This window comes from Haliotis rufescens, unplaced genomic scaffold (genome assembly GCF_023055435.1).
Source record: "Haliotis rufescens isolate VD_foot unplaced genomic scaffold, xgHalRufe1.0.p SCAF_27, whole genome shotgun sequence".
NCBI classification, from domain to species: Eukaryota; Metazoa; Mollusca; class Gastropoda; order Lepetellida; family Haliotidae; genus Haliotis; species Haliotis rufescens.
In genome coordinates, this window is record NW_025963968.1 from 6722995 (window position 1) to 6749010 (window position 26016).

At 40.3% G+C, this 26016-nt stretch overlaps 2 protein-coding genes across 2 annotated transcripts; both read right to left on the reverse strand.

Annotated features, from left to right (window-relative positions):
- Nucleotides 1–12988: 12988 nt before the first annotated feature.
- On the reverse strand, nt 12989–16458 carry LOC124150596 (beta-porphyranase A-like). Its single transcript, XM_046522541.2, has 3 exons — nt 16199–16458; nt 15378–15522; nt 12989–14458 (listed from the first exon to the last, which is right to left on the reverse strand). The coding sequence occupies exons 1-3, from the start codon at nt 16439–16441 to the stop codon at nt 13005–13007; spliced, it is 1842 nt and encodes a 613-aa protein (XP_046378497.2). The 5' UTR covers nt 16442–16458; the 3' UTR covers nt 12989–13004.
- A 3285-nt stretch (nt 16459–19743) lies between these two features.
- LOC124150597 (beta-agarase-like) lies at nt 19744–25205 on the reverse strand. Its single transcript, XM_046522542.2, has 3 exons — nt 24948–25205; nt 22723–22867; nt 19744–21213 (listed from the first exon to the last, which is right to left on the reverse strand). The coding sequence occupies exons 1-3, from the start codon at nt 25182–25184 to the stop codon at nt 19760–19762; spliced, it is 1836 nt and encodes a 611-aa protein (XP_046378498.2). The 5' UTR covers nt 25185–25205; the 3' UTR covers nt 19744–19759.
- Nucleotides 25206–26016: the final 811 nt, after the last annotated feature.

The window sequence follows — 26016 nt, forward strand, 5'->3', positions numbered from 1 at the left end:
CCCTTGAAATAAACTAAATTGTCATCTTGGTCTGCCTGTTATTGTTCTATATGTCGATGGGTCGAAATAGGATCCTGGTCATTTTAATTCTAGACAAAGTACAAATGCATAATACTTAATGTTAGGCCAAAACTAGCGCCACAACGCTGTAGTTCATGTTTATTTCGTTTCTGTATATCTCTCCATTTCCGTTCGCTGAATCACCATTACGAAGCGACTGTGGTTTGTCGCTACTGGCGTGGTGGCAGCATTAGGGCGAACGCAAGGAGGCAATAACTTGACAGACAAAGTATATATTAACAGTTTCCACCTTGGGCAAGGTAGTATAGTAAATTGTACGGACATTTCAATATCACTACGTGGCTTGACTTAGTCTAGCGAACAATTCAGAAAATTTACTTACTCTGTGTAAGAAGTTGAAAATGGCTCAGATAGTTTTACCCATCTTGAATTTTTCAAACGAACAAAATATTGAATTAACCTTTAATAGCACTGGAAGTTTTGCATCCAATAAACCTAAGTCATTTATCAATTAGATCAATCTTTCTACTGTGGACGTTGGCACATCCCTTCCTCCGCAAATGGCTACAGGTCGAGCCCCAAAACAATGGCAACTTACTACAAATGAGACCATAAATTCTTTTGCAAACTGGCGACAAGTTTGTAAATACGCTTATCACCAGATAACAACTTTTAACTTTTTTGAGGGATGGCGTTACATGGTAGAAGAAATGTGTTTCCAACCTTCTGATAGGTTACATGAAGATGGTGTCGACGTGGCACAGGCTAGTAAAAAATGCTGTTCATAAAAAATGCTCATCTCGAGCTCATACTTGATCAGATAGGAGACTATTCTTCAGTGAAGTCGCGTAACGCTATCATTAAAGGTTCCACATCATCACCAGACATTTGGCAAAACATCAGGCAGCATTATAGCTTTCAATTCAGTGGCAAACAGTTTCTGAACTTTAACCTGCTGAACGACCTGAAGACCTACGTCAGCGTCTCACGTCTTTCGTAGCATAACCTCTTGACCCCAGATGAAGGTATTACCCATCACAATGACCAGATCGAAACAGATGATGACCTTACATCAACTTTAGAAAACACGATCGTCATCCTTTGGCTTCAAATATGGATCAGAACTGCGTAGAAGATGCTTAGCTTCCCTCAAGCCAGAAACCCCCCGACCCCTTGAATGAGAACAACCTGAGACTGACAGCAACCTGCCCTCGTTCTACAGTCATTTTGGAATGGATTTCCTTTCATGCTACTCTTGCTGCCAGCCCACACAGAATCGCATCAGTAGTTGGTCTCCCGCAAACGGTGTAATCTCTCCGGTCCTACATCAGAGCTCACAAGGTCCTTAGTCGCGTCTTACATGGATATGCCCTTACACTATCTCCCTTACACCAAGCAACAGATAGTTGAATCTGTGTTCAAGTGTATGAGACGTGTCTAATTCTCTGCAAGCCCAAAGGTAACTACTTTCATTGCCACTGTTAGCAGGTACCATGTACACATGCGGTCTCATTATGAATTGAATTTGAGGATAGATTCGGTTCATCTTTCTGGTGTACGGGGGCTGGACAAAACGTTCTAAGCCTAACAAACAAAACCAACAATTGTGAAAGTGTTTATAATTATATTTTTCAACATAATCTCCCTGCTTTTCAATGCATTGTTCCGACGGACGTCATGAAACCACGCCCACCATGGATACCCTTGCTAGCCCCCAAGCTTTGCGATGCTGGACTGTCAAAGATGGCTGAATGTCATCCGAAAGGCGACAGTCTAAATGTCATTCCTGTTAATATATCCCGAACACAGCACGATTTCCAATCGGGCAGAGGAAAGGGGGCTTAATTATTTTGTTCAGGTACATGTGCACAATATCAACATTTTCCGTCATGTTCAGGCCGTTTTGTCGGAAGTGTTGGAGGCCAATGGCGATTAACCACATCAGCTTTAGGTTTAAATACGAACTGAATGATTTGCGGATTCCTACTGTTGCTGCAAGGCTTGGTAAGTGCATTAAAAGGGCATTACCTTAAACCATAGTCTCAATCTTATCGAATATCTCAACATTCTCCCCCAAACAAATATTTTCTTAATAAAGTCCAAGACATAATGTCTGTTTCTCCGGCACAGGCACCCCATTTCACAAGCAGAGGACGTGGATTTCGTTACAAAAAGCAAAACAAGATAAATCATAAATGCAAACTACTAATAAAGTTGTTCATGTTGGTGGTAACATCGGGGAAATGTGTGTAACCCCCCTCCCAACAGAAACCTATGCTATTTTGTCAGAAGAGAAGCAGTGTCGACATCTGGGCCTACTGTAAAGCACCACGCAGTACCAGGCCAAGTCAAGGAAAGCTACTCTAACAGCACAATCTCATTAACACCTACACACTGCACATACATAGGCCTATACGTTCCCATAATTCCCTGAAATATTTTAAATTCAATACGACTTTCATTTGGATTTCTAGATCCATATTAGTACTAATTAAATATTCACAGCACGTACATATATCAGTCTCTAACATAATTTAGGCCTTTCTATTAAATATTGTAGGACTTATTAAAATTATTCTAACTAACTCACTCAATTAAATAACACTGCTCACACACGCTGCAAGGCCTGGAGCTACACAACTTCACTCATGTACCCCAACTACAGCGATGCACTAGAATTCCCCAGCAGTGTCACATACCCCGGGGTAAGACACAGTGCCCATGAACCACGTCATCGTTGCCAGACCTAACCGAAGTAGGAAACGTAAGCCAGAGACCTGCAAGATTGACATTACTAAGAAGTACGTCAAGCTCCAACCTTAAGATTAAATATAAAGCATGTGGACCTGTACAAAGATCTTACAAAATAATGAAAATTCTCACCAGATTATTCTTGATACACATACTTTAAAGTTCTTGTAACCACAAACAAAGTCTATGTGGCCAAATTAATGCATTTACAGTTTCAATCTGAAGTTAGGAAATGGGGCTATATATAACTGTACTTGTCTGTCAGACACAGACAGACATACAACATCTGAAGGACCAGGAAGACGCTCCACTGAGCTACATGATGCACCTTGTGCCTCGATGGTTCCATCTCCAGTGGGGGATGTGCAGCTGGCACCATTCGTGTCTTACCAGGTACATCACTGAAAATACCATCTTTGTCGCGAAATACGACTAACAGGATCGGGTAGTCTGACTGGCTGACTTGGTTGATAGATGTCATCGTATCCCATTTAGTAAATCGATGCTCGTGATGTCGAGTACTGGGTTGTCTCGTCCGATCAAGACTCGAGTAATTATAGACCTCCCTCATCTCATATAGCTTGAATATTGCTGAGTGTGGTCTTAAACTACAAACAGCGCACACACACACACACACACACACACACACACACACACACACACACACACACACACACACACACACACACACACCCACCCCAAGATGATCTCCCTCCTTATGATTTCTTGTGATATTTACATTATTAAAGTAATTCTGGCAATTATTGACATGAAATTGCTTTCAATTCGGATTATCTATGACTTGCCAGTTTTCATTAAGTCGTTAATAAATAAAAAGTATGAATTATGTAGTGTTTAGTCAGCTGTACATGTGTCACAGCCTGAACCTTCAGCCATTGGTCCAAAGTGAATTTCGGAAATCGTATGAGTTCTCCAAGAAAATTAGTTTTCCCTCCTAAAGCCGTGCTCAATCCAAAAGCTCAAACATTATATAAGGCACAGGAGAAGCATTATTATAACTGTTTGTCATGACACATAAGCATAGACTAGTGTATACATTTCTGGCAATACAACGTTCGTGGTAGAATCTTCACATAAACATACTCACGTACACAATGTGACAAAGATGATGTATATCAATAGACCTATCTCCTCGTTCATCAAACCTTCTTCCAAAATGCCACTTAAAGAAGTTAACCTTCGTGTCTTTCAAAGTTTCAACCAACATATTAAAGCTTGACACATTAATTTATATGAATCAGATCTCTTCCAAATTCACTACAAGCTATAGCATTAAGGGTCTCGAAAATTTAGTTCTTGAATGTCAGTGGTAGAGCAAATCTGGGAGTACCCAGGATGACGATATATTTGATTAACCCTTCCAAAGTGTAATCTTTTCTGCATGCCATCAAATGATTGAGGGTAATATTACCATGTTACAGTTGCATCTTACTATTATAGATGGCATTTTAAAATTATTTTATATACAGATGTACTCAATAAAACTTTAGTTTCATTAATTTCGGAGGTCGGTTTCAGTATAACCAATATGGAATATGACATTAAACAATAGTTCCTGTGAATAACACAGTACAGCATAATATGTTCACGAACACCTCGCATCATCCCCATAAGTTGGACTTGCTCATGATGTATTCGGATTCGAACAGCGGACTTTGCTGTTAGCAGTGACTTCTCATGGAAAAGGTTGTGTAGATTGTATTAACAGCATCTGGCATGGATTGGACAAAATTTGACTAAACTATTGATAGTATATTACACGAGCTTCAATTTCACTCCAAGTTTATGTCCCTTGTGAAATAACCTCGGTTTTACAGAGTTTTAACGAGAGACGTCAATTAAGTGAAGCTCGTGTAAAATTCTATTTATTACCACACATGTAACTTGAAAAGGAATTAAGAAAAACAGTTTCAGCACCTTCTATATAGAAACTGATGGAGGTGAAGGTTACAACGTTAGGGAAAACAGCGAGGTCATGGCGCTGTAAAAATAGTTTCTCGTTCCTTCTTTCTCCAGTAAATGTAAACGATAAAATTATTTGTCATTGGCAAATTGAAAGGTCGCATAAGGTGAGGTGAGGTCAAATTGGGTTTAACGTCGCGTCCAAGATTATTGCACTTATATAGCGACGTGCATGCACGTGTATGTGTGTGTGTGGCTGCTTGTACTAGTCCGGACTGATGCCGATTTATAGTGCTATCTCACTGAGATACCATGCCGCAGTTTAACATGAATACCCCACTCAGACACAGTATACTGACTCCGAGCCGACCAGTCCTTGTTTCAGCCCCTTAATGCCGAGCGTCAGACAGGGTAACAACAAGTACCATCTGTTAACGTCTTTTGGTATGACGCGACCGGGGATCGAACTCCGGAACTTCCGCTCTCCGGGCGGACGCTCTACCATTAGACCACGGAGGCGGTGAAAGGTCGCATAAGATGATACACTATCCATTCAAAACGGGTTACAGAATGGCTTCAAACATCCCAACTACATGTCACCGAGAGCCACTGCTGAAAACGCCAGTAAACACTGAACCAAAGAATATGCTGTCGAAAATGTTCCTGGGTCTTATTTACCTACTGACCATGGCGTCTGTCCCTCTGCATGGCGATGATGCAAGCTGAAAACCACAATCAAGGTCCACGTAAAGTAGTTTATCAAGGCCCCACATACAGTGTTTAACGTTCATTACTAATCATGCACATGGACGCCATAGTTTTAATGAACATGCTTGTCGGCTGTAGCGGGCACTAGGGGCAAGCAATAAGCACTTCAGAACATCTCAGCGATTAATTTGGTTTCAAGCCTTCATTTTCGTGATTTGTAATTTTGAGGGGAAATACCTGTAATCCTACTGTGTCGCCTCATCCCAAATTCGTCGGTCATCATGAACTGTCGTTCAGCGAAATAGATTATGAAGGCACATGAAAGCACTCAAACCTATCTGAACAGCTTGTGAATGCAATGTCTTCTTGAAAATAAAACCGATTTATTAATCATCGTGTTTCAGGCTGATTCTGTCCTAGGTTGTTGAGAGGCATGATGCTATCAGGCCTGCAAAACAGAAATTATACCGTCTGTATTGCCAGACAATCCCAGTTAATACGTGTAGGGTCACTGCTTAGAAGAATGCCATAGAATCTGCAGTGTTTCTGCAGTGACATAAAGACACGAGGGAGTTGAATGTCATTAATTCCAATTACAAGTCGGGACTAAATCACTGTTATTATCCATTTCCAGGACATGCCATAAACCAATATTGTGACCAGTATCATCATGTACCAGCAGGGTGTAATGTCATAGTCTACAGACGAAGTGAGTGAAATAACACAACATATATTTAATGTCGCCTTACAAAAATCAATAAAAGACGTTTTTATGTAGCCCTATACAATACCACAGTGACGTCTAGGAGACTTGATAAATACCATGCAGGGATATGAATTACGAGAATGCGAGAAAAGCTTTTAAGATATTATATGTTTATGCCACCTGGTGATTTATTGTCAAGTGATAGTAGCTTTTCAGCTCTTTTATTTCATCTGATATTTTTTCTGCCTCCTGATGTCGCTGGAAAGAATGTTTCGTAATATCAACAGCTTTCATACAACAATTTGGATAGATATTAGCACCAACTAGCACGATTTGTAGCAATGAGACGTTAATAACATCAGGTGAGGTGAAATGGGGTTTAACGTCGCGTCCAAGATTATTGGACTTATATAGCGACTTGCATGCACGTGTGTGTGTGTGGCTGCTTGTACTTGTCCGGATTGATGCCGATTAATAGTGCTAGCACACTGAGATACCATGCCGCAGTTTAACATGAATACCCCACTCAGACACAGTATACTGACTCCGAGCCGACCAGTCATTATCTTAGCCCCTTAATGCCGAGCGGCGGACAGGGTAACAACAAGCGCCATCTTCTAACGTCTTTTGGTATGATGCGGCCGGGGTAATTACATCAGACACGACTGTGTCACTGCGAGTGCATTCCACACATACTGGTATTCATCATTTAAACACGGGCGTATTTTTAGCACGCACATCTTTGCAAGATTGTTGAAACGCAGTGAGCATACTGTAGTATGTGGAGACTTTTATAGTACAGTGGAGTTATTGTTGCGGTTCACGTAGACGGCTGGTACACCTATATCCATTGTAGTATATCGAGAGTCTTGTATTGTGGCGAGTCATTATACTGGGTGAGAATCAATCGCCCAAACACAACAAAAACAAGTTGCTGAGGAACACACGTTCTACACGTCACGTTGTTGAGTTCAAAGCTTCGAAACGTTTTGAGGTGGCACAGCCTCTGTGGCCAAGTCAGGACCCATCTGGTGATTTTGGAAGAAAATATCACTGGACAGCATCACATTGACCACGTTCTCCGACCTGTCGTATACTATCGTTCTTGCAGCAGAGAGCTCTGACCATGTCTCAGCAAGAAAACACAAGTCCCCAAGAGATTTCATGTAAGCCAGTGACGTCTCACATCGTCTGCCCGTCGTCGGCTGAATAAAGGGGGTTTCTTGTACAGATTTCAGTCTTTATGCTTGATGGTTAACTGACCACATCCTCCAATTTGTGGATACCACACTTTCATCGTTGGTCTAATTCATGGCAATACTTAAATATGGAAAGGGTTTTATTGTAATGATGCTGTTAATTCATGTATTTTGACAATACAAGTTTCCTTGATTGACTTGGTCGTGTTCTGTTTTAAGGAACAAAGTGTTGGTAATGTCTTTTGTCAGTCTATTAAATCGTTTTGGCGCGAACATTGATCCCTAACGATTAGGACATTGTGAACCAGAACATCGTGCACATTGGCTACTTGTGTCACATAGGGAATAGAGTCCAGAGACAACTAATTAATCCTAAGGAATGAATATGGAAGGTTGGTACTATTGTCTAAGTCACCGCATTAAGATGTGTAGAGTAGCGTTCCTTAGTCGGGTCAGGATCGGCTGTTTTTAGGGTATTTCCATTCAGGTTTCGACCTGATTATGATCCTAGATTTGTCTACTGTCTGTGTCACTTTGAGATTTCACCTTTCTCTGTCGTGATATACTGTGGCTGAAAAATAATATCAAATAATAATGCATGTTTATATATGTGCAATGCCACGTCCCAGGGTCTGTTCAAGGCGCTATAACAGTGTGAACATATGTGTGACAGGATCAGATAATTGTATATATTTTCAGAGTTTTATTAGTTTAGATTTTTACTGAATTAAATGTTCAGTCAAGTATTTTTTAAACATTATATACTTCACACTTCTGCTCTCCTAATTCTCTGTTTCAGCTTAGTGCATGAGTACTTTGCCATAGCCTCAATCACCTAGTGCACTGTCACACAACAGCCTGCCCAAGTGCGCCCCTCGCAGCCCCTTTGTGTTTAACTTTCTAGCTTACTGTCTCCAGTTTAAAGGGTTTAGTTTTTACTACAGTTTATATCACATTTGATGTTACTGTCAAACACACGTATATCATTGGACATTTTGGAATTCACAATTTGGACTAATTGTGGTGTTTGATTTATTGACTTTGGAATTCACATCTAAAGATGTAGCTGTATTACTTGTGCAGAGGTCTGTGTCTGGACTGATGAACCCAGGTCCACACACTTGCGTTTAAAGAAATTTATCAGTAATAAATAACTGGCTATAACTGCGAACAACACCTGCATCTGTCCTTCATATCATGAAGCAGTCCCGGTTTCATATGTAAGAGTATCTATGATGTATACACGCGAGGACAATCTGGACAACGGCAGTTGTTACGAGGAGTAATGAAGAGAAAAAAGGTGAATGTGTCAGTATTGTCAGTGAATGTTACATGTGATCATTCCATAAGACTAATATGAGAACGATGGTTGTCAAAGGACATCAGTTCAGAAGGTTTCACAATCAAGGTTGTACATTTGCTCATGTCTGCAACATTGTAATTCACGTGTTGGCACATGGGGACAGATACGTTCAGGCTGAAAAGAAGGTGCCAGTCCATGAAGATTATTGTATGGACCGCCAAGATGATATATATAAATTGTCAATGAAGGAGAATAACCAGTCCAGATAGTCCTCCGAAACAGATCACATTTGGCATAAAGGGCAAATAGATGTGAAAATTATATGAATGGATCACTAAAAATCATTGGTTATCTAAGAATCTTAAAGTCCGGGCCCTGACAGGCAAGTAGTGGAGGTCCTTGAGCACAGGTGTTGCAGAACGATCATGATGTAAATTCCACTACTTAACGTTGCCATGACTCAGTTTACTGCCTCCAACTTGCTGGCCATAAAATCACAGGCCATCTGTCTGTTGTTGACAATAACAAGCTTCGTCAGTTAATCAAATAAGGCCCCAAATGAACTGTCTGCAACCAATTGGGATCACAACTTTAGAATCATTAGGAATGCTGTCGGAGCGTAGTGAAAACATGGGCCAAACAAGGAGATGAATCTGCTTTATGTCTTTTGACGTGGTTAAGTCAGTATAGGATGAGAGAGATACATACATGTATTGAAGTGTCCCGCAAATATACCACCAAATCACGAAATAACTTTCTAAATAATCACGAAAGGTATTTGAGTCAATTGGAATTAAAACCAGCGGAACTTTAAAACCCCAAAGGATTTACTTGAAATTTTGCTATCCAGGAAAAGCACCAAGTTCAATTTTGTCAAATGTTCAAATTTGTACACCACTGTCCCACAAGACATACTGAAAGAAAACATTAATTTCTTAATCAATAGGGCATTTGTCAATATACGTGTCGACCATACACATAGGGTTATGACAATGTGTAAAACAAATGCCATCTGAAGTCTACTAGGAAACAATAAACAATAAACAATACTTCCTCATTGATAACATCTATTTGAAATTTGAATTAGCTTAGTTGGTTTGTTGTTAAAAGCCGCACTCAGCAATATTCCAGCTATATGACGGCGTTCTGTAAATAATCGAGTCTGGACCAGACAATCCAGTGATTAATATCATGAGCATCGATTCACGCAATTGGGACGGATGACATGTATCAACCAAGTCAGCGAGCCTGCCCACCCGATCCCGTTAGTCGCCTTTTACGACAAGCATAGTCGCCTTTTACGGCAAGTATGGGTTGCTGAAGACCTATTCTACCCCGGAATCTTCACGGGCATTGAAATTTAAAGGTAAGACGTTTAAGCAAGAAGTAAACATCCGCATTGTGCTGCTCTCCTTGCTGGTCAGTTTCTTTAGGCAAAATCAAACCAAGGGAATTAGGCAAAGTAGTGTAACTTAAGCTTCAGGTATATCGATGATCTGATATCGTTCAATAATAATTAAATAGACATTTTCCTTTCACTGATTTATCCAGCCGAACTAGAAATAAAGGAGACCAATGTAAACGCTTCATCTGTTTCATGTTTAGATATATGCATTAAGATTCAGAATTACAAGGATATGACTTCAACTTTCCAACAGTCGACATCTCAAGCAGCTCCAGCCTTTGGTATCTCCTCTTCACAACTTTTGGGTACAATCGAACATGCTCTTTCTGTCTAAATTTCAAAGAGAGTTATACGATCCTTGCTCAAAAGTTGTTTGAGGATTTTTTTATTACTAATTCTTGCATTTTAACAAACTTAATCGCAAAGTGAAACCACAGAAAAGATCTTTTATGGAGGTCTTCTGTTCTATGAAATCGAGTTCTCTGTTAGCCAGTAGCACCTGTTATGAGGTTTGACAAATTGCAATCCGAGAAACATGGATTTGGCTACGTGTTGAGATCCCTACTGATAGCAAAACACGGTGTATATTATTTAAAAAAGGCCAATATATTTTATATCAAATATATATTAAATGCATATATTAAATATTGAAAGGTTATACAATTATACACCAAGGGAATTAAGAAATTGTGATTATTGCGATAATTGTAGAAATTGTCATGATAAGAATATGAATATCAATTTGTTGAGGTGAGGTATTTTATTAATGTGTCATACGGCATATGTTACATTGGAAGTAAAACAATTATCTCATAAATGTGATATACCATCCGGTTCTGTTCTGCATATTCAGCAACCATTCGCCCTATCGACACTAATCATAAGCCTCATCCGGGTGCCATCTACAAGTATAAGTTAACACCCCAACATGTCGCCGGGTCTTGAGCCTGTGTATCTACGTGGGCCAATGACCTTGAACCACGTTATGTAATACGTCTCCCTTCAAACTAGACACACCTAGTCAGACAGCTACGGTCGCCGCATCTACTGCGCCGAACGAGGAAGACTCGCCGTCCGACTTCCTGCATGTGTGCAAGTGACAGAAGGGTTCTCTGCACTGGGAACAAAAACAATGGCCCTTCGGTCGCGGTCTGCGAGTCTCTTGTATCAATTTGATCTTTTTCACTTTGGACAATAAACATTGCTGCTGTCGTTTCAACCTTCAGCCCCTTAGTTTTGCCTTCCATCGACTGACTGAGCTGCCAGCCAAGTGAGGCAATACCTTTGGACACTGTTTTGAAGAAGCTGTTGAAATACACAGTTGTTCAAAACAGGGACGGCATTTTGAAATGGATTCATAAAAAAACTGTAGGTTAAGAGTGAGTGAGTGAGTGAGTGAGTTGAAATTAGACCCGTTTTTAACAGTATATGACGTCGTGTCAGCTTAATGTGGGAGGAAAGTCCGAAGTGATGTAGGTCTCAGACGTTTACATCTTCGGAGAAACCCACGTGCACGCTCAAAGGTTAATTGCATGCCCAAAGGACGCACTATGCACAAGATAACTCAGACGACTGAGCCACCCATGACTAAATAACCTAATACATGACCATGATAAACTTGATATGGGTGAAACAAACCACACCGACACAAACATTAATTCCATATGCTGCATATTGAATGTTTGTTTTTCAGTTTAATTAGTACTGCGAGCATTCGCCCCGCTCTTGACAGTGGGCATGTTTGTTTTGATCAGCAATATTTTCGTATTCCGGTCGCGAGCTTATATGAGTGCTTCGGGGGTGTAGGGGGATGCTGGCTTGTGTGTCAGTACCAGACCATGTGACACTGTACAACATGAGATTCTACGCATTAGACCTATCAAATCACTACCCTTGTATCTCTTAATGATGATTGATTAAAAAATCATATCAGTACACTTCATTGTGCTGACCTGCTTAGAAAAAGTAACCAGAGCGAAACTGGAATTCAAGACTATTGCACGTACAAAACGTATGTGCGTGCTTGCGCGCGCGTGTGTGTGTGCGTGCGTGCGTGCGTGCGTGCTTGTACTATTCCGGACTAATGCCGGAGATGAGATATCATCAAGTTTATGTTTAAGGTGCATGATGTCGCTAATGATGAACTGGGGTCCTGAACTTCACAACAAATAACTAAACAATCATAACAAAATATCAAGCGAATATTTCAAGCATATTTTGGAACATTATTTATGTGTGACAGTTTTTCTTTGTAACTATTTTGTGTTGTACACCTAGATGTGTACTATCGCTACAGTAGTATATGTGTGCAAACACAACAAATAGCAGTTGTCAATGTCGTGGAAATGATTAAGGTCTGTAGGTGTTAATAAGAAATAGAAATGTTAAGAAATGGTAAGAGTAAGAAGATTTCTATATCGTCGGTTTTGTAGCACAGCAGTATTCATTAAATACACGATAATCTCATGACAGTACCCCGATTATGTTTCTAGGTTTGTCAGCACCATACCCGTGCTCGTGGGTTTCACCAAAGTGGTATATGTCTGAGACCTGCATCACTTAGGGCTTTCCTCCCACGTTAAGCTGACACGCCGTGAAATAACTGGAATACTGTTAAAAGCGGCAATAACGCACTCACTTATGCCAGTACATATATTATATATTATCACGACGGACTGTAAATCATCAAGTCTGGATCACGGACATAATTAAGTCACCACACGATTGCCCCTTTGTCTGCTGACAAGTATGAGGTTCTCAGGACCTCTTCACAACTGTAATCTCGACGGACCACAAAAATCAAATCAGTAGCTAAACTATCAGTAGCACATATACCAAGAGAAGAACAAAACATATTACGTTTCAGTGAATTTTTGAATGGGAGCTGACTCGAAAACACAAATATCTAAATCGGTACAATATATTCATTTGATGGAAACAACATAGTATATGAGAGGAACAAAAGTCATATGTCAGGAATATTCTTTATTATTGAAGGTTTCCAACAATCAGTGCGACAGAGCTAACGTGCCCTCCATTCCCTCCCAAGGACATACCGATTGTATTGGAAGAGTGAACTCTGTTTGCAGGCACCGAGAACTCCCACAATTCCCACTTGGTTGGAGCGTTGTACTTGTCTGAATCGTACAGGTTGAAGGATGATGACAGGGTATAGCCATTAAATGTGACAGTTGGTTTCCCGTTTTGGCTCTTGTCCCTGCTTACACCGATCCTAAGACGTGCAGAATGGAAGCCAGATCCATGTACCTGAACCGTTGTTTGCGCATGTCCGTTATTGATCGGGATGACCATATTCTTCCCATAGTAGGTATTCTCATTGTTAGTCCTGACGCCTCCAAAATTATAGCTGGTGCTGAACTTGTAGTAACAGACTGACTCTCCCGGGAGACCGACATGCCCATTGTTCTTGTTGGTGTCAAAGTGGACATTCCAGTGCATTACTGGGTTGCCATTCTGGTACTGCAGACAAGTAGATACACCTGTTGTTGGGTTGATCCAGCCATTGTGGAAGTCAAGCTTTACGTTTTGCCATTGCGTCCCATAGTTGTAAAGGAGGACCATAACATCTTTGTTGTTTGGGTTTGCGAGTGCTAGAGGTGAAACTACTCTCTCACTTCCGGTGAACGCACTTGAAAATCTTAGAAACTTCTGATCGTAGTACAAGTTTTTCCAGAAATGGAAGTAGTTTGCAAGTGCTGTCTCATGGCCATCCTTAGTGAACAGGGACCAGTTGAGACTATTGTGACCTGGATATTGCTCATTGGCCAGAAGGAAAACAATGGCTCTTTCCATAAACTCTCTAAGGTTTAGGTAAGTAAACATTTGTCCAAATCCTAGGTAAAGAGTCCCAAAATCTACAATTCCTGAATGGGCTTCCTGACTTATTCCATTAACTCCGCCTCTACCAAACTCGCTGATAATGAGAGGAACGTTCCTTCCTTTCTTTATGTGGGAGTAGTTTTCTATCATGTCAATCAAGGCAACCAATCGTGCTTCGTTGATACCAGTAAAGTGATGACTACCGCCGTTTACATTGATATCGTTGTAAGCATGGAAAGAGAAGAAGTCCATGTGATCAAGAGACATGTCCATAAACTGTGTTGTTCCCTTCCACAAACGGAAGTTATTGGCATCTGTTCTGACTGTGTAGCCTGTATATGTTGGACCTCCAACCTTGATGCCAAATCTTGACTTAAGCTTTTGAGCCACATCTCTATGGAAGTTTAACACAGTCGTGGAGTCAAGGGCCTGCCATGAAGCGTCGGGTTCGTTTATGACTTCGAAGTAAGCTGGGAGGTGTCCTCCGGAGTAATCTTTGGCACTCTGAACCATCAGAGATACGAACTCTGCCGCAGCGTCTACGTCATTAGGGAACTTGCCTTGATGATGTGACTTGTCGATCCAATTTGGCCAGCTGAGACCTAATATGAAGAGATAAAAGATGACAACTCTCCCCCTCAGCGAAGACATCCGTATAAGTCGGACATTTAATTACTTCATGTCAATTGTATTTGTGTGTTTGTGAATTACATAACATGGACGATTGCAGTTAGTTCTAAAGTGTCAATGAAAGGTTTATGTCAGTGACATCATTTCTCCGAATGATGATGCTTGTAATTGTCCGGAATTGTGCTTGTTGTATTTCGCTAGCTCACTGAGGTACCGACTCTAAGACGCGTTACACTGACTCCAAACATGCCAGTATCTCTTTAACACCGACTGCCAGCCATCAGGGCAACAGGAAGTTTAATCCTCTGATGCCTTATGGTATGACGCGGCTAGAGGATCGAATCACGAACCTCCCGCTCTCCGGGTTTCAGTATCTAATGGAAAGATAGCATTCATACACAGTTAATGAAATAATTTGGCACAATGAACCTTTATTTATGAATTGAACAGAACGTGTTTAATATAGGTCATTATTATTTATCACTTAATTTGGTTGGTTGGTTGGTTTGTTGTTTTACGCCGATATTCCAGCTATATGACGGCGGTTTATAAATAATCGAATCTGGACCAGACATTCCAGTGATTGTATCATGAGCATCGATCCACACAATTGTGATCGATGACATGACTAAATTTTGAACACAGTAAGGTTTACCACTGTGTTCAAAACCCAACTGTATGGGAATATGTGTAGTGACAGACCAAGGGAAATACTCAGGCCAAAATTAGGATTCAACCCAGTGATTACCAGATCTCGGCGAAAGGAAAGGATGCAACTCATACAGCGAGCATATGGAGCCTTAGGTCAGTGGTTTTCCCAAGTCCACGACACAATCAAAACCATTTTTAGCCCAAAATACTCTTAATTGCCTTCTGCCAATGCTGACGTACCTTTTATGACCCATACCATATTCTTTACTCCATTTCCAAAACCACGGACTTGATCCATGTAAAAGTTATACGTGCTCCTCTGTAGACTAGGGTTTTGGAGGTAGTGGGGATCTGGGTAACCATGATGACTTGGATTTTGGTTCCACTACAAATGAATGAACGAACGAACGAACGAACGAACGAACGAACAAATGAATGAATGAATGAATGAATGAATGAATGCATGAATGAATGAATGAAATACAAAAACTGATATTGAGATTCAACTACAGGGACATAGCAGAAATTTATTATAGAAACTTTGCTACCTTCTTCTAACAAGTGAGAATTAATGAAATTAAAGTAGAAATTCCATAATTATAAAAATATCTCTTCTTAAAGTAGACTCCATCGTACGATTTCTACTATATCATAATCATGAATCGTTATCAATTGGTGATTTAAGTGTTCGCGAAAAGGTATGCTAACTCTGCCCCACTGGTGGAACTGGTCGCACACACGTGCAAGGGCAAATCAATGCTGTCCTGACAAACACAGGAACATATGCTACAAGTCAAACTAAGATAATCATTTTTGGTAACTAATGGTCATGTTTGGAAACGTCCTCTACGTGTCTCCCATCAAACCTTTTTCAAGTCTTGCTTAGACATTGAATGTTGTAACCCTGATCAAACAACTAATGAGCAAGAGTCGTATGACTCTCTTTGAGATTTTCGTAAAAAGGACATGCCCGATTGTACCTCAAACGTTGCATTATTGCAATCCAGCAAGGGTTTGGAGAAGTATATGCGTATATAGTATTAATACATTATAATACTTACGTTTCCGAATAGATTGCCATTCAAATCTCTGTTCATCCAGCGCCCCGGTTCGGCACCAATACCTTTGCATTTTGAAATGAGGTTTGTGTATGCGAGACCGTTGAATTTGTTCCACCTGTCCACCTCATAATGGACTCGTCCACCCTGGGAGAGCCATTCATTGTAGATGGTGACTGTGGTGTCGGAGATCACCTCCCCGCACAGCAAGACTGTGATGAACACTACCACTGGCACCTGCTGCATGACTATATCTGTTTAGGTTAGGCAAGCTTGTTATATACTGCTGACAGACGTGTGAAATGTGCACATGTCTCCGCAGCTTAATTACATATCAGTAAAACTGAGAATTAACGGCCTGAAGGAATGGTATGGTACATGTTGATTGGCCAGAATTTAGCCAAGTAGGTCATATGACAATGTACTAATATTAAAAATAGTGGCAAGCTGACAATTTACTTTCATTATCTCTCCTTGGACTTATAACTATATCCTTTTACTGGGTTGCTTTTTGTCAACCTATATACAGTCAATCAGAAAGAATATACAACTACTTAAATACCATTAGCTCATGTAGCCATAAAGAAGGCCAAATTTGACAACGAGCAATATTGTGTTAGAATTAGGATTGCAAATATTGATATATAAAAGAACAAAATTCATATTGTAGACAAGTCCTTTTTAAACAAATTTAAATAGCACATGAACTTGATCACTATCAGGTAACTTGAAGTTACGTGACGATGACACGTTTAACAATGCCCTCAATAAACTGACCGGTTTATTCTGCTTGTGTTGTTTTTATTATATCTTATTCCACTGCAAAGACGAGAGATAATGGGGAAATTCAACGGTCACTTCTTGGTAGTTAGTTGTCTCGATAAAACAGTTCCAATAATTATACTTCTAGTCATTTATATAACCATCTTCCATTTAATGTATATTAAAATTGTATTGATCACAATATTTTCAGTCAGTAATATTTTAAGTTGTTGAACGAATTCATCTTACCGACATGTTTTAATATGACATTGTAAAAGAATTAAAACACATTCAAAATTGATAGAAAAGAGTTGTTCGATTGAGCTGAGGTTACCTAGCTTGTTACCTGTCACGTGACTTTCATTGGTTCTGAAAAAGCGTGCGGCTCTTTGCTTGGTAGCGGGGTATAAGGAATTTATTCTGCCTCTCAGAAATCCACGTGCAGCCTGACTTGCTCGTGGCGGGTATAAGGGATTTATTTTACCGCTGAGAAATGTATTTCCCCACGGCGGGATACATACATGTAGTATTTTATCAAGATCTCGTGGACCAATCAGATCTAATCATTCTGACATGGAAGTTTCTTAAAAAGTTTTATTTTTGTCCTTCATTGACTGCATATTTTAATTATGCCCATCTGAAGTTTCAATCAAGGCAGTGCTATCTGGTTTACATTTGAACGGAAGAGACTTTCACTAGCCTATGGGGAGTACTGTCATACAATCTCGGCTATCTTTGAAACTGTTCCTTTATAGCTCGAGAAAGCTGCTTTTAATTCTGTCAAACTATTTAATTTCTCAACTACACCAATATCCCATATGAAAAATTCAGTAAAAAGTTTGTTTCATGGGCTTTTGTTACAATGCATGGTGACCATATAGGTACCGTTACACATCTATCTTCAAAGGTTCAGGAATATTTGTAAACATCGAAAGCAGTTGTCATCTGAATTTTATTGAGAAAGCAGTATGTGAAATGCTGGACTTCCTCAATGATAACATTAATGTAACATTTGGGGGTAAGACACTTGGGCAAGAAGATGCCTTCTTGCCGATCTGTTTCTTTATGCACGAAGCATCAGTGACACAAATTATATATCCGATGCAATTCCCTCTTTTGACTTGTAGCATATTTCCCCCGTGTTTCAGGTGCAAAACTGGCTTGCCTATTCATGATTTTGTGATTGGTGCCACGGGTGTGGCAGGATACGCTCACCTTTTCGCGAACACTTTGTATCATCAATATTTGATACTGATTCACAAGCACATAGTCAGATTCGTACAATCGACTCTTCTCGTGGCTATGGAAAGGTGTTTTGACTCTTTTATTTACAATTCAATGGTCCAAATATATGGCAGCAGCAATAAATAACAGGCCCTGTTATATTGGCCAGCGCACTCACGAATGTCACAGTCAAATGTCTTGAAAATGACTCTTGCTACTTTCTTGAAACAAGGAAGCAGTGTTGGAAGCAGACAGGAACTGAGGCAGGTAAGTAGGTCAAGTCGTAGAAGATGGCCTCCAGTCGCCCTCGCTTCGCACTTGTAGGTACAGACAACCTTCAGAATCTTCCTCGAAGCATCCTGAACAGCGTCTATGTAGTCAGCCTCGGAGCAGACCTCACTATGCTGGGAGGATAACGAAAGTGTCAAGGACTGGGAACGAGTCGACTTCAAACAACGACAGGGTCAAGGTAACAGCCAAAGTTCGCTATGGTACGAGTACCTCAATCAAATTGCTGCTACTTTCAATGAAAATAAGTGAGTTTGGTTTTACGCTGCTTTTAGCAATATTCCAGCAATATCACGATGCATCATTGAACTGGGGTCCCTTTATGAATTCCTAAATGCCTTCATTGCGAACAAATACAGGTAGTACATGATGCATGACTACAAGCCGACACACTTTACCCCAACCTGCCGCCCCATGAACCGTATTTATAGAAACGCCTTTATTTTAAGTCACGTGAAATCGACACGCTAATAATAGTAAATTGGATTATATTGGATTATATTCAGCGATATTAGCTTTTTTGTTGAATGGACCGAGCATCGAAATATATATCTCCGTGATGATATGAATTAAAATTACCAAACCTTAAGTTTAGTAATCATTAAGTCGTTCAAGAAGGGGTAACAAAGTAAAGTTTGTAAGCAATATTAATTGTGATGAAGGTATGATATGCCCTCTTCTTTACAACACAGTTGACCCGTGAAGATCCGGGGTAGAATAGGTCTTCAGCAACCCAGGCTTGCCGTAAAAGGCGACCAACGGGATCTCGTGGTCAGGCTCGCTGAATTGGCTGATGCATGTCATCGATCCCAAATGTGTGGATCGATGTTCATGATGTCACTCACTGGATTGTCTGGCCAAGACTCCATTATTTACAGACCGCCGCCATGTAGCTGGAATATTGCTGAGTGCGGCGTAAAACAACCAGACAATCCAGAGATTGACATAATGTGCAACAGAGATAACATGCCCCCAATTCCCTGCAATGGTCGTACCGATTGTATTGAAAGAATGAACTCTATTTTCAGGAATCGAGAACACAATTGCCACTAATTGTTAGCATACTGCTTGTATAAAGAACCTCCTCACTCACTCTTGAAGAAGTAAAAATCAAATCATAACTACCAGTAGCACATATACCATGAGAACAACCAATTACGTTTCAGTGAAATGTTGTATGGGAACCGACTCGTGAACACATATATCTAAATCAATACAATATATTCATTTGATAGAAAAAAAACATATTATATGAGAGGAACAAAAGTCATATGTCAGGAATATTCTTTATTATTGAAGGTTTCCAACAATCAGTGCGACAGAGCTAACGTGCCCTCCATTCCCTCCCAAGGACATACCGATTGTATTGGAAGAGTGAACTCTGTTTGCAGGCACCGAGAACTCCCACAATTCCCACTTGGTTGGAGCGTTGTACTTGTCTGAATCGTACAGGTTGTAGGATGATGACAGGGTATAGCCATTAACTGTGACAGTTGGTTTCCCGTTTTGGCTCTTGTCCCTGCTTACACCGATCCTAAGACGTGCAGAATGGAAGCCAGATCCATGTACCTGAACCGTTGTTTGCGCATGTCCGTTATTGATCGGGATGACCATATTCTTCCCATAGTAGGTATTCTCATTGTTAGTCCTGACGCCTCCAAAATTATAGTTGGTGCTGAACTTGTAGTAACAGACTGACTCTCCCGGGAGACCGACATGCCCATTGTTCTTGTTGGTGTCAAAGTGGACATTCCAGTGCATTACTGGGTTGCCATTCTGGTACTGCAGACAAGTAGATACACCTGTTGTTGGGTTGATCCAGCCATTGTGGAAGTCCAGCTTTACGTTTTGCCATTTCGTCCCATAGTTGTAAAGGAGGACCATAACATCTTTGTTGTTTGGGTTTGCGAGTGCTAGAGGTGAAACTACTCTCTCACTTCCGGTGAACGCACTTGAAAATCTTAGAAACTTCTGATCGTAGTACAAGTTTTTCCAGAAACGGAAGTAGTTTGCAAGTGCTGTCTCATGGCCATCCTTAGTGAACAGGGACCAGTTGAGACTATTGTGACCTGGATATTGCTCATTGGCCAGAAGGAAAACAATGGCTCTTTCCATAAACTCTCTAAGGTTTAGGTAAGTAAACATTTGTCCAAATCCTAGGTATAGAGTCCCAAAATCTACAATTCCTGAATGGGCTTCCTGACTTATTCCATTAACTCCGCCTCTACCAAACTCGCTGATAATGAGAGGAACGTTCCTTCCTTTCTTTATGTGAGAGTAGTTTTCTATCATGTCAATCAAGGCTACCAATCGTGCTTCGTTGATACCAGTAAAGTGATGACTACCGCCGTTTACATTGATATCGTTGTAAGCATGGAAGGAGAAGAAGTCCATATGATCGAGAGACATGTCCATAAACTCTGTTGTTCTCTTCCACAAACGGAAGTTATTGGCATCTGTTCTGACTGTGTAGCCTGTATATGTTGGACCTCCAACCTTGATGCCAAATCTTGACTTAAGCTTTTGAGCCACATCTCTATGGAAGTTTAACACAGTCGTGGAGTCAAGGGCCTGCCATGAAGCGTCCGGTTCGTTTATGACTTCGAAGTAAGCTGGGAGGTGTCCTTTGGAGTAATCCTTGGCACCCTGCACCATCAGAGATACGAACTCTGCCGCAGCGTCTACGTTATTAGGGAACTTGCCTTGATGATGTGACTTGTCGATCCAATTTGGCCAGCTGAGACCTAATAAGAAGAGATAAAAGATGACAACTCTCCCCCTCAGCGAAGACATCCGTATAAGTCGGACATTTAATTACTTCATGTCAATTGTATTTGTGTGTTTGTGAATTACATAACATGGACGATTGCAGTTAGTTCTAAAGTGTGAATTAAAAGTCTATGTCAGTGACATCATTTCTCCGAATGAGGATGTGTAGGGTAGGACTGATGCTTTCATTTATGAAGAAAATAGAAAATAGGGAACATATCTAATGTGAAGGTCTTCCGTTCAAATCATGATGATGTTTTGTGGGGATTTCTCACAGTAACAGTATAAAAAGTTGGGTCAGTAGGGTTACAGCTTTCAACAATGTCACTTATGTCACTATGTGTCAGTTTAATTCTGGATTAACGCCCGACTTGGTGAGTTAAAATGGAGTTAAACGTTGCGTGCAAGACAATTGCACTCATAATGCGGCCCGCCTCCACGAACATGTATATATGAGCTTGTATTTGTCCGGAATTGTGCTTGTTGTATATCTCTAACTCACTGAGGTACCGACTCTAAGACGCGTTACACTGACTCCAAACATGCCAGAGCTTATTGTATCCCTTTAACAACGAGTGCCAGCCAGCAGGGCAACAGGAAGTTTAATCCTCTGATGCCTTATGGTATGACGCGGCCAGAGGATCGAATCACGAACCTCCCGCTCTCCGGGCAGACGGTCTATTCACTACACCACAGAGGCAGTTATTAATTCCCGCACTGATGTATGTCTTTGATGAAAAGTACGAGTATAGGTATTGTGCTAATAATCCATGAATCATAACAGGGCGAATAAAGGAATTAAAGCGTCTGTACGCCTAAGGGACGCAATCCTACACACCCAGTAACGTTGCCTTTTAGACTCATACAAGAAGAAGCAGTAAATATTGTTTATAGGCAATTTGCAATTTTGTCAGTTACTACATGTATGTTACCATTACTTTATTTTTACCAGCTGGCCATAATCTTGGTTTAAGCATCTAATGGAAAGATAGCATTTATACACAGTTAATGAAATAATTTGGCACAATGAACCTTTATTTATGAATTGAACAGAACGTGTTTAATATAGGTCATAATTATTTATCACTAAATTTGGTTGGTTGGTTGGTTGTTTTACGCCGCACTCAGCAATATTCCAGCTATATGACGGCGGTCTGTAAATAATCGAGTTTGGACTAGACAATACAGTGATTGATATCATGACCATTGATCCACTGAAATTGTGATCGATGACATCACTAAATTTTGAACACAGTAAGGTTTACCACTGTGTTCAAAACCCAAATGTATGGGAATATGTGTAGAGACAGACCAAGGGAAATACTCAGGGCAAAATTAGGATTCAACCCAATGATCATCAGATCTCGGCGAAAGGAAAGAATGCAACTCATACAGCCAGCATAGGGGGCCTTAGGTCCACGACAAGATCAAAACCATTTTTAGCCAAAATTACTCTTAATGGCCTTCTTCCAATGCTGACGTACCTTTTATGACCCATACCATATTCTTTACTCCATTTCCATAACCATGGACTTGATCCATGTAAAAGTTATACGTGCTCCTCTGTAGACTAGGGTTTTGGAGGTAGTGGGGATCTGGGTAACCATGATGACTTGGATTTTGGTTCCACTACAAATGAACGTAAGAACGAATGAATGAATGAATGAATGAATGAATGAATGAATGAAATACAAAAACTGATTTTGAGATTCAACTACAGGCATATAGATGGAATCTTTACTCTGTGTGTGTGTGTGAGTTGGGTTTAACGTCACTTTTTTAACAGTATTCCAGTTATACCACGTCGTGTCAGCTTAATGTGGGAGGAAAGCCCGAAGTGATGCAGGTCTCAGACGTTTACCACTTCGGTGATACCCACGAGCACGGGTATGGTTCTGACAAACCTAGAAACATAATCGGGGTGAACCGGGATTCGAACCCACAATCATAGGTTTCTGGCGTGCCCAAGGGACGCAACTCTGCACAGCGAATCGCTGCGCCTTAGACGACTGGGCCACCCGTGCCCCCTGGAATCTTTACTACCTTTTTCTAACAAGAGAGAATTAATTAAATTAAAGTAGAAATTCCATAATTATTAAAAAATCTCCGTACGATTTCTACCATATCATAATCATGAATCACTATCAATTGGCGATTAAAGTGTTCACGAAAAGGTATGCTCATTCTGCCTCACTGGTGAAACTGGTCGCACACACGTGCAAGGGCAAATCAATGCTGTCCTGACAAACACAGGAATATATGATACAAGTCAAACTAAGATAATCATTTTTGGTAACTAATGGTCATGTTTGGAAACGTCCTCCACGTGTCTCCCATCAAACCTTTTTCAAGTCTTCATTAGACATTGAATGTTGTAACCCTGATCAAACAACTTATGAGCAAGAGTCGTATGCCTCTCTTTGAAATCTTCGTGAAAAGGACATGTCCGATTGTACCTCAACTTTTACAAAGTGTACACCCCAAAGGCTGGAGTTGCTGGTATAGTGCTCATATATAGGTAAAGTTTCCGACTGAGTGGTTCATAACGTCTTGTACCTGTTGCCTACTTCTTGCATAAATGTCCTATGCATAAAATTTCACTTCAAGCAATTCGACGTTTTGTTGGTTTGTTGTTTAACACCGCACGTTTTAACATTATACAAACTCTTCTCATAACAGCCGTGATATTTTAATTAGCTGAAAAACATTTTAAAATCTTATCCACGTATAAGATAAATTACTGGCATTTAAATCATCTATGGAAATAGATTAAGTCTAAAAATGTCTGTATTAGATAAAGATCATCATCTTACTTGTCTGTTATAAAAAGTGAGTATTCTTGTCGTAAGAGGCAGCTTACGGGTCGGGTAATCAGGCTCGCTGACTTTGTTGATTGCATGGCATCGTATCCCAATTGCGTGGAACGATGCTCATGCTGTCAATGACTGGACTGTCTTGTCCAGACTCGATTATTTACATACCGCCGTCATATAGCTGGAATATTACTGAGTGCGGCGTTAAACAACAACGAACAAACAAACAAACTTGAAAGTGACTGACTTGTATTTAACACTGAACTAGTAATAATGCGTACACTATCATTATTTTTTTAATGGCCCGATGAACAAGTCCGAATCAGCAGTAATTTCTTTTTTGCGTCTACACATATAAGAACAGTTGCATGACCATGTTAATGCCAACATCATCTACGTGAAAAATAAAAAACGGTTATAAACTTACTTTTATAAACAGAGAACAAATAGTATAAAGTAACATATTGATACGGACAAAAAAATCTACTCTATGGCGTGCGCAAGTAACCTTTGATCGGGTTGTTTTGAAAAGAATATACTGTTCTGAAAATACTCCCAAAAGTATTTTCAGGTTTTGAAAGAAACAAATTGTGAACTGAATGACCTGAAAAAAGGAAGAAATGGTTCTTTTCTTCTTTCAAAGGAACAATTGATGCAGTTTACCGATGAAGTATTCTGTACTGAACTATAATCCCAGTTATATACTTATTTTTTACATAAAAAGTCGTATCAGTACTTTTAGTTTTAACAATTAGCAAAGAATGTCCACTACATGTTGTGTACCTCACACTACGCTTTATGCCTTGATAGATTCTTGATGGTTTACCATAATTGCAATCCAGCGAGGGTGAGGAGAAGTATATGTGTATATAGTATTAATACATAATAATACTCACGTTTCCGAAAAGATGGCCATTCAAGTCTCTGTTCATCCAGCGCCCCGGTTCGGCACCAATACCTTTGCATTTAGAGATCAGGTTCGGGTACGTAAGACCGTTGAATTTGTTCCATCTATCCACCTCATAATGGACTCGTCCACCCTGGGAGAGCCACTCATTGTAGATGGTGACTGTGGTGTCGGAGATCACCTCCCCACACAGGAGGACTGTGATGAACACTATAACTGGCACCATGACTATACAAGCTTACACAGGATGTGAACTAGTTATATATTGCCGGGATTGGTGTGAAAAAAGCACATGTTACGCTCACCCCAATACATACATAAATACAATTCCTTATCTAAAAAAAAGTTAAATATAGCCTACACAGGCGTGTAGAAAAGTTACCTTGAATGTCGACTGGCCAGAAATAATCAAGCTGCTTGTGATAATACAAGATATGAAAGGCCGACAACCTACATTTCAAATCCTTTGTCAAAAATAGAAACATTCCCTTTCCCTTACCGATGTCTGCTTTATAATAGGCTAGGTTTAACTTATATACTAAGAGATAAATATAAACTATTTGTGTACAGTTACATCACTTGATCGTTGGATACGGGTCAATTAGATTGCAGGCAAATGATTTTCTCTTGGCCGAGACTGGTTCACAACTATTGAGGTACAATCGAGCATGCTCCTTCTATGACGATTTCAAAGAGCGTAAGACGAATCTTGCTTAAATGTCACAAAATATCGGCTTTTTTTAGCAGTAGTTCCGTTAGATGACGGCGTGTCAGCTTGGTGTTGATTAGGACGTTTACCACTTCCGGTTGCTGATGACACCAAGGCAGACGTGTGTTTGAGGCGCTCCCACTACCCACGGGTGAAATTCCTATAATAACATAGCTATTAGGTTAACAAGTTGTTGAACACACCCATTGTAAATGCATTGGACATTTAAATGTAAAATATAACTAAAAAGTGTCAATATTTTTTGCTCCCGGGACGATTCAGCACGAAGCCTTGAAAAAGGTACCACGCATGCCGGAGACACGTGCTTCGTCAACGAAGGAGGGGGGAA